This window comes from Gymnoscopelus microlampas (assembly GCF_963454915.1).
Source record: "Gymnoscopelus microlampas genome assembly, chromosome: 9".
Lineage (NCBI taxonomy): Eukaryota > Metazoa > Chordata > Actinopteri > Myctophiformes > Myctophidae > Gymnoscopelus > Gymnoscopelus microlampas.
This window is the reverse complement of record NC_139946.1, coordinates 57860883-57874986: the sequence shown is the minus strand read 5'-3', so window position 1 is coordinate 57874986 and position 14104 is coordinate 57860883. Positions and strand designations below refer to the sequence as shown.

The window sequence follows — 14104 nt, the reverse complement described above, 5'->3', positions numbered from 1 at the left end:
TTTCTTTTCTTACTCTTTGGATACATTAGTACCCATTAGTACCCATTAGTACCCATTAGTACCCATTAGAACCCTTTAGTACCCTTTCACCATCCAGTACAATGGACGATGGTCTCATGTGTTTATTGAGACCCTATGGGATTCTCAATGCAAAAAAATACCTTAGTGACCCAGGGGGACAGCGCCCTCTAGTGGCGGTGATGTCACACACTCATGAAGCCTTGTATCTCTGTATAAATGTCTCATCTGTTAGTGGAGGGCTTGTAGATCAGGTCTGTGGGTGGATGAGGGCTTGTAGATCAGGTCTGTGGTGGATGAGGGCTTGTAGATCAGGTCTGTGGTGGATGAGGGCTTGTAGATCAGGTCTGTGGTGGATGAGGGCTTGTAGATCAGGTCTGTGGTGGATGAGGGCTTGTAGATCAGGTCTGTGGTGGATGAGGGCTTGTAGATCAGGTCTGTGGTGGATGAGGGCTTGTAGATCAGGTGTGTCCATCAGAGAATGAAGAAGAGCAGTAGAACAACAAAGAGGATCCCCAACAAGACTCCGATGGCACACCACTGTCTGCCATCTGAATGAGAAGATGATTATATTATATTATTATATTATAAACATTATATTATTATATTATACATTATAGGGGTCTGAATGAGAACATAGAGGTTTGATTATTAATATGCTTTATTAACACACGCGTGTCTGAGCGCTCAGGAAGCTCTGAAACGTTTTCTAATTATGAAATATGGCCTTGATTATAATAATAATGAATGAGCAGGTAGAGCTTCAGTCACTAATAAAGAACCAATATACAGACAGACAGACAGACAGACAGACAGACAGACAGACAGACAGACAGACAGACAGACAGGCAGACAGACAGACAGACAGACAGACAGGCAGACAGACAGACAGACAGACAGACAGACAGACCGCTGGTCATATGAGAGACTTTAGCCAGTTTCTTCATAACGTTGTCCAGTCTGGACTGAGTGGTGTCGATCTCATGTGTGAAGTCATCCAACATCCTGCAGACAGACAGACAGACAGACAGAAAAAAACAAAACAGAATCGGTATTGAACAGATGTCAAAATAGCACTGGGCCATTATTTGGTTACAGTTCCTGTCCAGAATGTTCCCCTAGACCAGGGTCATAACACATAGATATAGATGATGGTTAAAGGAGAGTTCCGGTCATTTTAGGTTGTATGTTTGATGTGTCGCTAATCACTCATCAACATACAAAGGAACGTTGAATATTTCCAGATCTGCCCCTGTTGTCCATTCTGCAGACCCCTTGCAGCGGCATAATGGGAGACGTGTGTAAGAGTGAAAGTCGTCTATTTTAATAGATGTAAAGTTTGTGTTTTTCCTACTACTACTCATGGTGGAGTCTCATGATACTCAAACATGCGCTGAATGTCCCGCATGAGCTACCGTTCGTGCAGAACGACATGACGCTGGTTGCTTGTTTCTCTCCCAAAATCTGGCACACACCAGGTTCTGTGAGAACCCGCAGAATGGACAACAGGGGCAGATCTGGAAATATTCAACGTTCCTTTGTATGTTGGTGAGTGATTAGCGACACATCAAACATACAACCTGAAATGGCCGGCACTCTCCTTTAACTCTATGTTCTCTGGTTCTCCTTGGCCAGGGTCATAACACTATAGATATAGATTATGTTTAACTCTGGCAGTCACTGAGTTAATTCATATTAATAATAATAATTCATATTTACACAGATTGTTCGTCCAGTTCCATGCCGATGCGTTCTGACATGTTCTTTAAAACTCCAATGGTCCCAGAAACCAACTCCAACTGTTCATCCTGTTGATCTGATATTAACTGTTCTCACACACACACACACACACACACGCACACAAACGCACACAACGCACACGCGCACGCGCGCACACACACACACACACACACACACACACACACACACAAAGGTTTTCATTTGAAGTTATTCTATATAAAACTGCTCAAAAAAAGTTCGGAAACTTAACTTCGGCCAATTATATCTCCCCTTTAATAATACCAATTGGTATTGTGTTTTATATAATTATTATCGTTGATTAGTCACCTTTACAAGGAGGTACAGCTTGTAAGGATCGTGCATTCGTGGAATGAGCAACACAGCTAAACGTGTGGGTAGCGCCTCCAAAAAATGTGCCAAAATCACCCAATATGCTTCTGTTGGTAATCACTCTTGTTTTGAGCAACCTGTCAGCACACACCTGCTGAGAGGTGTGTGCCAGTAGTCACAGGTGTGTGACTGCCTCACAGGTGAGTGACTGGCACCTGAACATGGGTTCTGCAACTTTGTTGAGTTGGAGTGTGTATGCTCCAAGCAGCAACACTGCCCCCATGGAAAGATGCCACGTTTGTCCCTTCAGGATAAGGCCCGTGCAATAGGGCAAGTGAAGCTGGTGTTCTGTTACGCAGATTACGCATTATTTGATGTCAGCCCTAGGTACCATTTGCAGGAAGGTGTGTGCCAGTCACAGGTGTGACTGGCACCTGAGCATGGGCCCTGCAACTTTGACGTCTGTCTTTGGTTCCGTTGTGCAAATCTGGCCTGTAAATCTATGGTTCCTCAGTTAAGCAAGGGGTCTTGGGTTGTTGTCTTCCTTGTTGACTTCACCAGTCTCACAGAACCTGGTCCTAAGTTTGCAAATGGTACCTGGGCTGACACCAAATAATGCTGTCACTCTGATTCACTTGCCCTATTGCACAGGCCTCATCCTGAAGGGACAAACGTGGCATCTTTCCATGGGGGCAGTGTTGCTGCTTGGAGCATACACACTCCAACTTAACAAAGTTGCAAAACCCATGTTCAGGTGCCAGTCACTCACCTGTGAGGCAGTCACACACCTGTGACTACTGGCACACACCTCTCAGCAGGTGTGTGCTGGCAGGTTGCTCAAAACAAGAGCGATTACCAACAGAAGCATATTGGGTGATTTTGGCACATTTTTTGGAGGCGCTACCCACACGTTTAGCTGTGTTGCTCATTCCACGAATGCCCGATCCTTACAAGCTGTACCTCCTTGTAAAGGTGACTAATCAACGGTAAAAATTATATAAAACACAATACCAATTGGTTTTATTAAAGTGGAGATATAATTGACCGAAGTTAAGTTTCCGAACTTTTTTTGAGCAGTTTAGATATCTTATGAATGAAATGTGCACCAGGGCAAGTTGTGGTAGTTTAGAGTTGGTTAGGCAGCTGAGGTAGGGGGAACGCCACTCCTGTAGGCACACCTGTCTCACCTGTCCCAGTTTGAAATCTAAGTTTTTTGGTTGCATGAACAGTTTGAAAAAATGTCTGATCTAGATGATTTTGTGGTTACTCCATGCGAGGAAACTTTAGATAGTTTTACTAAGGAGCAGCTGCTTAGACTAGCAGATTACTATAAAATAGAAATCACTGACAAAAGGTTAAAGGAGACAGTAAAGTCAAATTTAAAAGCTAACTTGAAGGACATGGGGATTCTAAAACAGTCTCCTGAAACCGAGGAAAAGTCAGCTGAAATTATTAGTCAGTCTAAGCTGCCCACTAATCAGTTTTTCACATTTGAACAACAGAAAGAGTTGCTCATGCTGCAAACAGAGCAAACAGAGCAAGACAGGCTGAAGTCAGAGAATCAGTTGGAGAAGGAGTTACAAGTGGAGAGGTTGAAAATAGAGCAGTCTAGACTAGAGATTGAGCGTACCAAACTTGAGCTTTAAAGGAAGGTAAACTCACAGCTGAGGAGGCTAGGGTGTCCAGTAGTAGGTCAGCGACCTCGGGGTCTCAAGCTCAATAGTTGAAAAGTGAAAAGGACCCTGAAACCTTCTTTTCCATGTTTGAACGAGTAGCCGAGGTGCGTAAATGGCCAGAGTCTGCCCGCACGTTAATGCTGCAATGTGTGTTAACGGGCAGGGCGCAGGAGGCCTATTCATGTCTAAGCCCTGATGACAGTCAGACGTATACTGTTGTTAAGGCAGCAGTATTAAAAGCCTTTGAACTTGTTCCAGAAGCCTATCGCAAACGTTTTCGCACATGGCGGAAAACTGAAAACAAGACTCATCTAGAGTTTGCACGCGATTTGTTACTTTAGAGGCAAAAGCTGAATATGGCACGCGTGAGGAGGAGGAGAAGATGATATGTAATTATTGTCATAAAGAAGGGCATTGGAAAGTTGACTGCTACGCTCTAAAAGCAAAGACTGTCTACCTCTCACCCTGCAAAAGGTGCGGCTATGGCTGTGCCTGCGCTAAGCCTGGGGGAGGTACAGGTTACAGGGTCATGTCAAAGTCTTGAGGTTGATGAATCCTACAGGCCGTTTGTCAGTGAAGGATTTGTGTCACTTGTAGGAAGTAATGTCAAGGTTCCAGTAAAAAATACTGCGTGACACAGCATACATACATTTATTGAAGCGTCAGTGTTACCATTTACTAGAGCGAGTACTACAGGGTCCTCTATTCCTGTGGTGGGGATGGGTTTAACTGTCCTCCATGTCCCTGTTCACAACGTCATGCTGTGTTCCGATTTCTTCCAGGGTCTGACCGGCGTGGCTGTGCGTCCCGCTTTACCCGTGGCAGGGAGTGAGTCTGCAGTTCTAACTACCATGCAAAGTTTTCATCTGTGGTAAGACTACTTGGCGTGTGTGTGTGTGTGTGTGTGTGTGTGTGTGTGTGTGTGTGTGTGTGTGTGTGTGTGTGTGTGTGTGTGTGTGTGTGTGTGTGTGTGTACCTGCTGTTGTGTGTGTTGCTCCTCTATGAAGTGGGAGTTAGCGGTCTGTAACTGTCGGTCTAAACGAACGTATTTATCAGCAGCCGGTTCAGAGACAGGAACACCTGAGCCAGCCTCACCTAGTAGACCCTGCACAGACAGACAGACAGACAGACAGACAGACAGACACATATATGGGTCATTATTTTACTTTGTTGACGTCATCAGTACTACATTCATGCAGCTGATGTTTTGTCCACATTGTTTATTTTAAACATTAGAAACACTTTGTACGTTGTGACGTGTGAGAGCTTGTAGATTAGTGAGACTAATGAATGTGTGAGGATGATTCATCAGGCTAGAGAGACTAGAGCTTAAAAACACACATCAGTAAACAAGTTTAAAGTTTTTCCAAAACTCTTGAGTGATCCTACCTGTCTGTCATCCTAACCCCTGACCCCTGACCCTAACACAGTGTAGTACATTGGTTCTCAAAGTGGGGTCCGGGGACCCCCAGGGGTACTTGAGGGGGTTCCAGGGGGTCCCCAGCTAAATGATGGATAGGAACCAAATGGACCCTTATGGGTCTGTAACGGGTCCATTTGGTTCCATTTGTACACTCTCAGAGTTACATTAACATTGATTTTACAATATAAATTGGGGTCCCAGAGATATAAATGCCACTAGATGGGGGTCCGTAGCCTAATAATGCATGTCAAACTGAGGGCCCTTGTAATGAAAATGGTTGAGAATCACTGCTAGAGCCGTAAAAATCTTCTCTTATGGGGGTCCCTGAGGCATATCTTTTCAAATGGGGTCCGCGGGCTAATAAGTGACAGTTTGGGGGTCCTTGACATGAAAAAGTTTGAGAAGCACTGGTGTAGTAGATCCTACCTGTCTGCTCTTCTGGTCGGTCATGGCCGCACCCTGAGGACTGCTCATCTGGTCCTTCATCTCCTACAAGAGGAAACAATTACACACTTTAATAACTTTACATTTAATAACTATAATAATTTAATGACTGCTCATCTGGTCATCAAGAGGAAACAATTACACACTTTAATAACTTTACATTTAATAACTTCAATAATTCACTGTTTTTCATGATACAGTTTACTACTATTACTACCACCATGGTAAGAGTAAAGTTTTACAGTGCTGTTCATTTGAAGACAACCGACCAAGGGTCGAGGGTTTACGTTTGTCTGACTTGACATGTGCTAAGCTAAGCTTTGACCGTTCAATACAGTAATGACAGTAGTAATAATAGTAGTAGTAGTAACATTGATTGATTAGTTTATTGAATATTAAAATTCAAAAGGATAAAAAACACAAGAAAGCCCGTAGGCTTGTTTCAATTGTGGTCCTTTGGGAAAGGGGACATAGGGAGCAACAATACAAATACAATACAATATAATAACATAAAAAACATAAAACAAGGCCAAATGAAACTTACAAATTCTAAAAGGACAAATAGAAAACTAAACATCAACTAAACAAAAACTAAGATCCCTCTCTCTTTTTTACTTTTAAAAACATCTAAATGTTTTTGTTTAAAAGTTACATCATGTTAATGGCCAACCATCTCTTTAATTCCATTTTAAAATTGTCAAAAGAACCAGTCAATTTGAGGCTGGAAGGCAAATCATTCCATTGAACTGCTGCTGAGTAAAGTAATGATGTTTTTCCCAGATTGGTGGAAAATTTGTAGGGCTTAAAATCAGTGGGGCTCCCCCTGGTGAAATGGCTGTGAGTATCACTGACCTTGTTAAAATAGTCACAGAAGTAATTGGGCGCTACATTACTTCTAATTTTGTGAACCAAGCACATTTTAAACTGGGATACTCTCTCCTCTACTCTAAGCCACCCAAGACTGGTGAAATGAGCATGGAGGAGATGAGTTCTAGGAGACAGCTTCAAGATCACTCTAACCAATTTATTTTGAGAGGTCTGAAGTTTTTTCTTTAGGCCCATAGAAATGCCAGTGTACCGGGATGTACACGCATAGTCAAAGTGACATTGTACAAGGGCCCCTGCCAGGGTTTTTAGGGTGTTTGTGTCTAAAAGATTGGATATTCTAGCTAAGAACTTAGTTCTTTGGCTTACCTTTGAGACTACTTTTAGAGCCATACTCTCTCCTGATGGCTTGTTACACAACAGTAGTAGTAGTAATAGTAGTAATAGTTGTAGTATACTTACTTTAACAGTATTTCTGGTAGTAGTAATGAAGGCTTTACGCTTGGATAACTCTACTGCATCCAGGTTGAACTTCTTAGGGTTTGATTCAACAATACTTAAATATTAAGTTAAGAATGATTCAACAATACTTAAATATTAAGTTAAGAATGATTCAACAATACTTAAATATTAAGATAAGAATGATTCAACAATACTTAAATATTAAGTTAAGAATGATTCAACAATACTTAAATATTAAGTTAAGAATGATTCAACAATACTTAAATATTAAGTTAAGTATGATTCAATAATACTTAAGTATTGTTGATATACTTATAATAATAATAGTAATAATAATAATAAAGGATATTAATGGTCTCATCCAGATCTTCTAGGTCTTAATAATAGTAATAATAATAATAATATTAATAATAACATTAATAGTAATAATAATAATTATAATAATAATAATTATAATAATAATAATAATAATAATAATAAAGGATATTAATGGTCTCATCCAGATCTTCTAGATCCCATTCTATGGATCTCAGGCTGTTTCGCAGCTCATTGGTCGTCCAGTCCACTTCCTCTTTAGAAGCCCCGCCCCCGTCCTGAAGAAGCTCCGCCCATCTCTGATGGAGGCCCTGAGCTGTGTTCACCGCCTTCTGAACCTCCCTAACACACAGCCATACAACACAATACACACATTATAATACACACCCTAACAAACACCCATACAACACAATACACACATTATAATACACACCCATACAACACAATACACACATTATAATACACACCCTAACAAACACCCATACAACACAATACACACATTATAATACACACCCATACAACACAATACACACATTATAATACACACCCATACAACACAATACACACATTATAATACACACCCTAACAAACACCCATACAACACAATACACACATTATAATACACACCCATACAACACAATACACACATTATAATACACACCCATACAACACAATACACACATTATAATACACACCCTAACAAACAGCCATACAACACAATACACACATTATAATACACACCCTAACAAACACCCATACAACACAATACACACATTATTACACACTGCCTGAACCATAGACATAGAAAGGTCTTGTAATAATAGGTAATAATATATGTAGATGTAATATGTGTAATATATGTATGTATAATAATATATAAAGGTCTTGTGACTCTGGGCCAGACGCAGCAGTCCTGGACTTGACACAAGTTCTTTTTCAGCCTGCAGTACACCAAGTCTCTTCACCCAAAATAGCAGATCTACAAGCTCACAACGCGTCACGTTGACAGGGGTGACCTGAGCCAATTCTATGTCACACAAAAGTAGCAGATCTACAAGCTCAAAACGCTTCGCAGTGCGACGTGTTTTGAGCTTGTAGATCTGCTATTTTTGCTATTTTTTAACTAGAATCCTGAAACGTAACATTTGTATTTAATTTCAAATACATTTAGTTATACTTATGTTAACTTTATGAACTTAAATATAAATACATTGGACATAAAAAGACAACAGAATGTTAATACTAGTTATTAAGCTACTAATATAGACTGAAGTCATTAAAGCGGATCATGTTTACATGTTATGAATCATAACAGCTGAAATCTATAATAAATCACTATTCTGATATTAACCTGTGGGCCGCATTAAGTGAAGGTGGGGGCCGCATGTGGCCCATGTATGGCCTAGTGCCTGACAGGCCAAGCCTGATCATCTCTAGTAGTGTCTGATCATCTCTAGTAGTGTCTGATCATCTCTAGTAGTGTCTGATCATCTCTAGTACTAGTGTCTGATCATCTCTAGTAGAGTCTGATCATCTCTAGTAGAGTCTGATCATATCTGTTGCAGGGCTGGTTTGGAGGGTGGAGTCAGAGACAATCAGAGGAAGGGGAGACACCTGGCCATTGTCTCCTCATAGCCTATAAGAGACCTGCTCTCTGCATGTTCTGTTTCTTCTGTCCTCTACAGCTCTCTACATGTTCTGTTTCTTCTGTCCTCTACAGGTCTCTGTTTCTTCTTCCTCTACAGGTCTCTGTTTCTTCTTCCTCTACAGGTCTCTGTTTCTTCTGTCCTCTACAGGTCTCTGTTTCTTCTTCCTCTACAGGTCTCTGTTTCTTCTGTCCTCTACATGTCTCTGTTTCTTCTTCCTCTACAGGTCTCTGTTTCTTCTGTCCTCTACATGTTCTGTTTCTTCTGTCCTCTACAGGTCTCTGTTTCTTCTTCCTCTACAGGTCTCTGTTTCTTCTTCCTCTACAGGTCTCTGTTTCTTCTGTCCTCTACATGTTTTGTTTCTTCTGTCCTCTACAGGTCTCTGTTTCTTCTTCCTCTACAGGTCTCTGTTTCTTCTTCCTCTACAGGTCTCCGTTTCTTCTGTCCTCTACAGGTCTCTGTTTCTTCTTCCTCTACAGGTCTCTGTTTCTTCTGTCCTCTACAGGTCTCTGTTTCTTCTGTCCTCTACAGGTCTCTGTTTCTTCTGTCCTCTACATGTTTTGTTTCTTCTGTCCTCTACATGTTCTGTTTCTTCTGTCCTCTACATGTTCTGTTTCTTCTGTCCTCTACAGGTCTCTGTTTCTTCTTCCTCTACAGGTCTCTGTTTCTTCTGTCCTCTACAGGTCTCTGTTTCTTCTTCCTCTACAGGTCTCTGTTTCTTCTGTCCTCTACAGGTCTCTGTTTCTTCTTCCTCTACATGTCTCTGTTTCTTCTGTCCTCTACAGGTCTCTGTTTCTTCTTCCTCTACATGTCTCTGTTTCTTCTGTCCTCTACAGGTCTCTGTTTCTTCTGTCCTCTACAGGTCTCTGTTTCTTCTGTCCTCTACAGGTCTCTGTTTCTTCTTCCTCTACATGTTCTGTTTCTTCTGTCCTCTACAGGTCTCTGTTTCTTCTGTCCTCTACAGGTCTCTGTTTCTTCTTCCTCTACAGGTCTCTGTTTCTTCTGTCCTCTACAGGTCTCTGTTTCTTCTGTCCTCTACATGTTCTGTTTCTTCTGTCCTCTACATGTTCTGTTTCTTCTGTCCTCTACAGCTCTCTGTTTCTTCTGTCCTCTACATGTTCTGTTTCTTCTGTCCTCTACAGGTCTCTGTTTCTTCTTCCTCTACAGCTCTCTGTTTCTTCTGTCCTCTACAGGTTCTGTTTCTTCTGTCCTCTACATGTTCTGTTTCTTCTGTCCTCTACAGGTTCTGTTTCTTCTGTCCTCTACATGTTCTGTTTCTTCTGTCCTCTACAGGTCTCTGTTTCTTCTTCCTCTACAGCTCTCTGTTTCTTCTGTCCTCTACAGGTTCTGTTTCTTCTGTCCTCTACAGCTCTCTGTTTCTTCTTCCTCTACATGTCTCTGTTTCTTCTGTCCTCTACAGCTCTCTGTTTCTTCTTCCTCTACAGGTCTCTGTTTCTTCTGTCCTCTACATGTTCTGTTTCTTCTGTCCTCTACAGGTCTCTGTTTCTTCTGTCCTCTACAGGTCTCTGTTTCTTCTTCCTCTACATGTCTCTGTTTCTTCTGTCCTCTACAGGTCTCTGTTTCTTCTGTCCTCTACATGTCTCTGTTTCTTCTGTCCTCTACAGGTCTCTGTTTCTTCTGTCCTCTACAGCTCTCTGTTTCTTCTTCCTCTACAGGTCTCTGTTTCTTCTGTCCTCTACATGTCTCTGTTTCTTCTGTCCTCTACAGGTCTCTGTTTCTTCTGTCCTCTACAGGTCTCTGTTTCTTCTTCCTCTACATGTCTCTGTTTCTTCTGTCCTCTACAGGTCTCTGTTTCTTCTGTCCTCTACAGGTCTCTGTTTCTTCTGTCCTCTACATGTCTCTGTTTCTTCTGTCCTCTACAGGTCTCTGTTTCTTCTGTCCTCTACATGTCTCTGTTTCTTCTGTCCTCTACAGGTCTCTGTTTCTTCTGTCCTCTACAGGTCTCTGTTTCTTCTTCCTCTACATGTCTCTGTTTCTTCTGTCCTCTACAGGTCTCTGTTTCTTCTGTCCTCTACATGTCTCTGTTTCTTCTGTCCTCTACATGTCTCTGTTTCTTCTGTCCTCTACAGGTCTCTGTTTCTTCTTCCTCTACATGTTCTGTTTCTTCTGTCCTCTACAGGTCTCTGTTTCTTCTTCCTCTACAGGTCTCTGTTTCTTCTGTCCTCTACATGTCTCTGTTTCTTCTGTCCTCTACAGGTCTCTGTTTCTTCTGTCCTCTACATGTCTCTGTTTCTTCTTCCTCTACAGGTCTCTGTTTCTTCTGTCCTCTACATGTCTCTGTTTCTTCTTCCTCTACAGGTCTCTGTTTCTTCTGTCCTCTACAGCTCTCTGTTTCTTCTGTCCTCTACAGCTCTCTGTTTCTTCTGTCCTCTACATGTTATGTTTCTTCTGTCCTCTACAGGTCTCTGTTTCTTCTGTCCTCTACAGGTTCTGTTTCTTCTGTCCTCTACATGTTATGTTTCTTCTGTCCTCTACAGGTCTCTGTTTCTTCTGTCCTCTACAGGTTCTGTTTCTTCTGTCCTCTACAGGTTCTGTTTCTTCTGTCCTCTACATGTTATGTTTCTTCTGTCCTCTACAGGTCTCTGTTTCTTCTTCCTCTACAGCTCTCTGTTTCTTCTGTCCTCTACATGTTATGTTTCTTCTGTCCTCTACATGTTATGTTTCTTCTGTCCTCTACATGTTATGTTTCTTCTGTCCTCTACATGTTATGTTTCTTCTGTCCTCTACATGTTCTGTTTGTTCTGTCCTCTACAGGTTCTGTTTCTTCTGTCCTCTACAGCTCTCTGCTGTGTTTAGTGTCACTTAAAGTGGTCAATATATTTATTTAGTGTCAGTTAAAGTGGTCAATAAAGTAGGAAACTTCAATTGTTTGATTTTACTGTAACATTTTAAAGTGTTAAACTTCTATCTATCATCTCATAAGTATAAACGAGGAGTAATATCAATAATGTTACATTATTATTACACACTATTTAACCAAAGAGGCATCATTCTATGTTAGCTTTACTTTAGTATGTTAGCTTTTAAACATTACTTTAAAACCCTTTTAAATACGTTTAAAACACGTGGTTTAAAGCATTAAAACATGTCGTTTAAAACATGTAGTTTAAAGCATTAAAACACGTAGTTTAAAGCATTAAAACATGTAGTTTAAAGCATTAAAACATGTAGTTTAAAGCCTTAAAACATGTAGTTTAAAGCCTTAAAACATGTAGTTTAAAGCATTAAAACATGTAGTTTAAAAGTAACAGAAATAACGTCTCATTCAAACAGATTAACATCTCTATTGTCCTGCTAGCATAGCATGCTAGCATGTAGCTCAGCTAGCCTCATCAGATAACAGATCTATAAAACATGTTATTTTCGACCTTCTTGTTGCTTTAAAGTCATTTCTTACCCTTTAACCACGAAGAAAGGGTCTTCCATCGACATGATGTTTAATTATAATGAACAGAAATGTAATTAAACTACATGTTGTGTTCAGCCTGGGTTTGTTTACATCAGCTCACACTATCTGAGGACAGACACGATCCCAGGGCCGGGAGGGACGGCCGCCCTGTGATTGGCTGGCCTGGTTGGTTGCCAGGGAGACGTAGTAACTCACACAGTAAACAACCCTTTATTTTATGTTTATTTGGTTTGTTTGTTTTTTACTTTTATTCGTTTCTTTTTCGTTTTTCCTTAAATTACGTTTCTTTCTCTTTTTTCTTTTCCTTTCTTTTTTTTTTTAAATTGTGACATTAATTAACATTCCTCTTAAATGAATGTTAGTTTAGGACAGTGGTTCTCAAACTTTTTCATGTCAAGGACCCCCAAATTGACACTTATTTACCCCGCGGACCCCCATTTGAAAAGGTAAGCCAGGGACCCCAATAAGAGAAGGTTTTTACGGCTCTAGCAGTGATTCTGAACCATTTTAATTTCAAGGACCCCCAGTTTAACATGCGTTAGGGCTACGGACCCCCATTTAATGGCATGTATGTCTCTGGGACCTCAATTCATATTGTAAAATCAATGTTAATTTAACTCTGAGAGTGTGCAAATGGAACCAAATGGACCTGTTAGGATCCATTTGGTTCCATTTGTACACAATCAGAGTTACAGACCCATAAGGGTCCATATGGTTCCTGTCCATCATATAGCTGGGGACCCCCTGGAACCCACTCAAGTACCCCTGGGGGTCCCCGGACCCCACTTTGAGAACCTATGGTTTAGGAAACAGTCCATTTATCTTGTTTATAAATTCATTAGTTTTACTTTCTTTAGAGGTTCACTGTGTTATTTTATATCATACACAAATCATTTATTAATTCATTTATTTATTCATTCATGAATCATGCATTCATTATAACTTCATTAATTATAACTTCATTAATCATAACTTCATTAATCATAACTTCTACGTGGAAGCTCTGGAAGCAGTAGTGTTCTGTATGTTGGTCTTACACTGCCCTCCAGTGGATAAACCAGGTACTTCTATCTTCTCCTACAATGATAATTCTCAGAGTTTGGGAACTTAACATATTAATATTGTTACTGCTGGCATCAGGTCATTGTTTTATTTTTGTGTATTTGTTGTTTAGTGACTGACTTATGTCTCTTGGGGGCGCTCTATGTGTGTTCTATGTGTTGGAGGTTTCCAATTAGGTGTCACTTGTTACAGCTGTGTTTTTTGTAATCAAGATTTGTTTGTGACACCTGTTGTGCTGGAGAAGAGACCAGCAGCACTCATTCCACTGAGAGAGAGCAGGAGGAGAGAAGGAGAGTTTAACAGAAAGAAAGAAATGAAAGCAAAATAGAAGAAAGTAAAGTGAAATAAAAGAAGAGAAAAGAAAGGGTTTGCAGAAAGACTGAAGTATCCAAGTCGACCCCACCCCCATTCGTGTGCAAGCAGGCAAAGTGGTCAGTCATTGTTGTGAGTCTTAATGTGAAAGTCATGTATATTATTGTGAATGTCAGAATGCTCAAGTTGATGTTTTGTTTTTTGTCTTTTCTGTATGTATTGTCAGTTCTACGTTGTTTTGAAGTGAATAAACATCAGTACAAGGCACCTGAGTCTTACATGCGTCGGATGGGAGTTACAAATATTATGCTGATATTTAAATATCAATCCATATTCTATATAGGGTTAGGGTTGCGACGCCTTTTGAGCTTGTAGATCAGATATTTTTTGTGAAGACATTTGTTGTAGTGAGTCGAGTGTA

At 40.6% G+C, this 14104-nt stretch overlaps 1 protein-coding gene across 1 annotated transcript; it reads right to left on the bottom strand.

Annotated features, from left to right (window-relative positions):
* Positions 1-338: 338 nt before the first annotated feature.
* On the bottom strand, positions 339-12436 carry stx6 (syntaxin 6). Its single transcript, XM_084066540.1, has 8 exons — positions 12298-12436; positions 7407-7575; positions 6919-7014; positions 5614-5676; positions 4741-4869; positions 1738-1844; positions 929-1023; positions 339-569 (listed from the first exon to the last, which is right to left on the bottom strand). Exons 1-8 carry the CDS (start codon positions 12330-12332, stop codon positions 493-495), a joined length of 771 nt encoding a protein of 256 aa, XP_083922666.1. The 5' UTR covers positions 12333-12436; the 3' UTR covers positions 339-492.
* Between the last annotated feature and the right edge of the window lie 1668 nt (positions 12437-14104).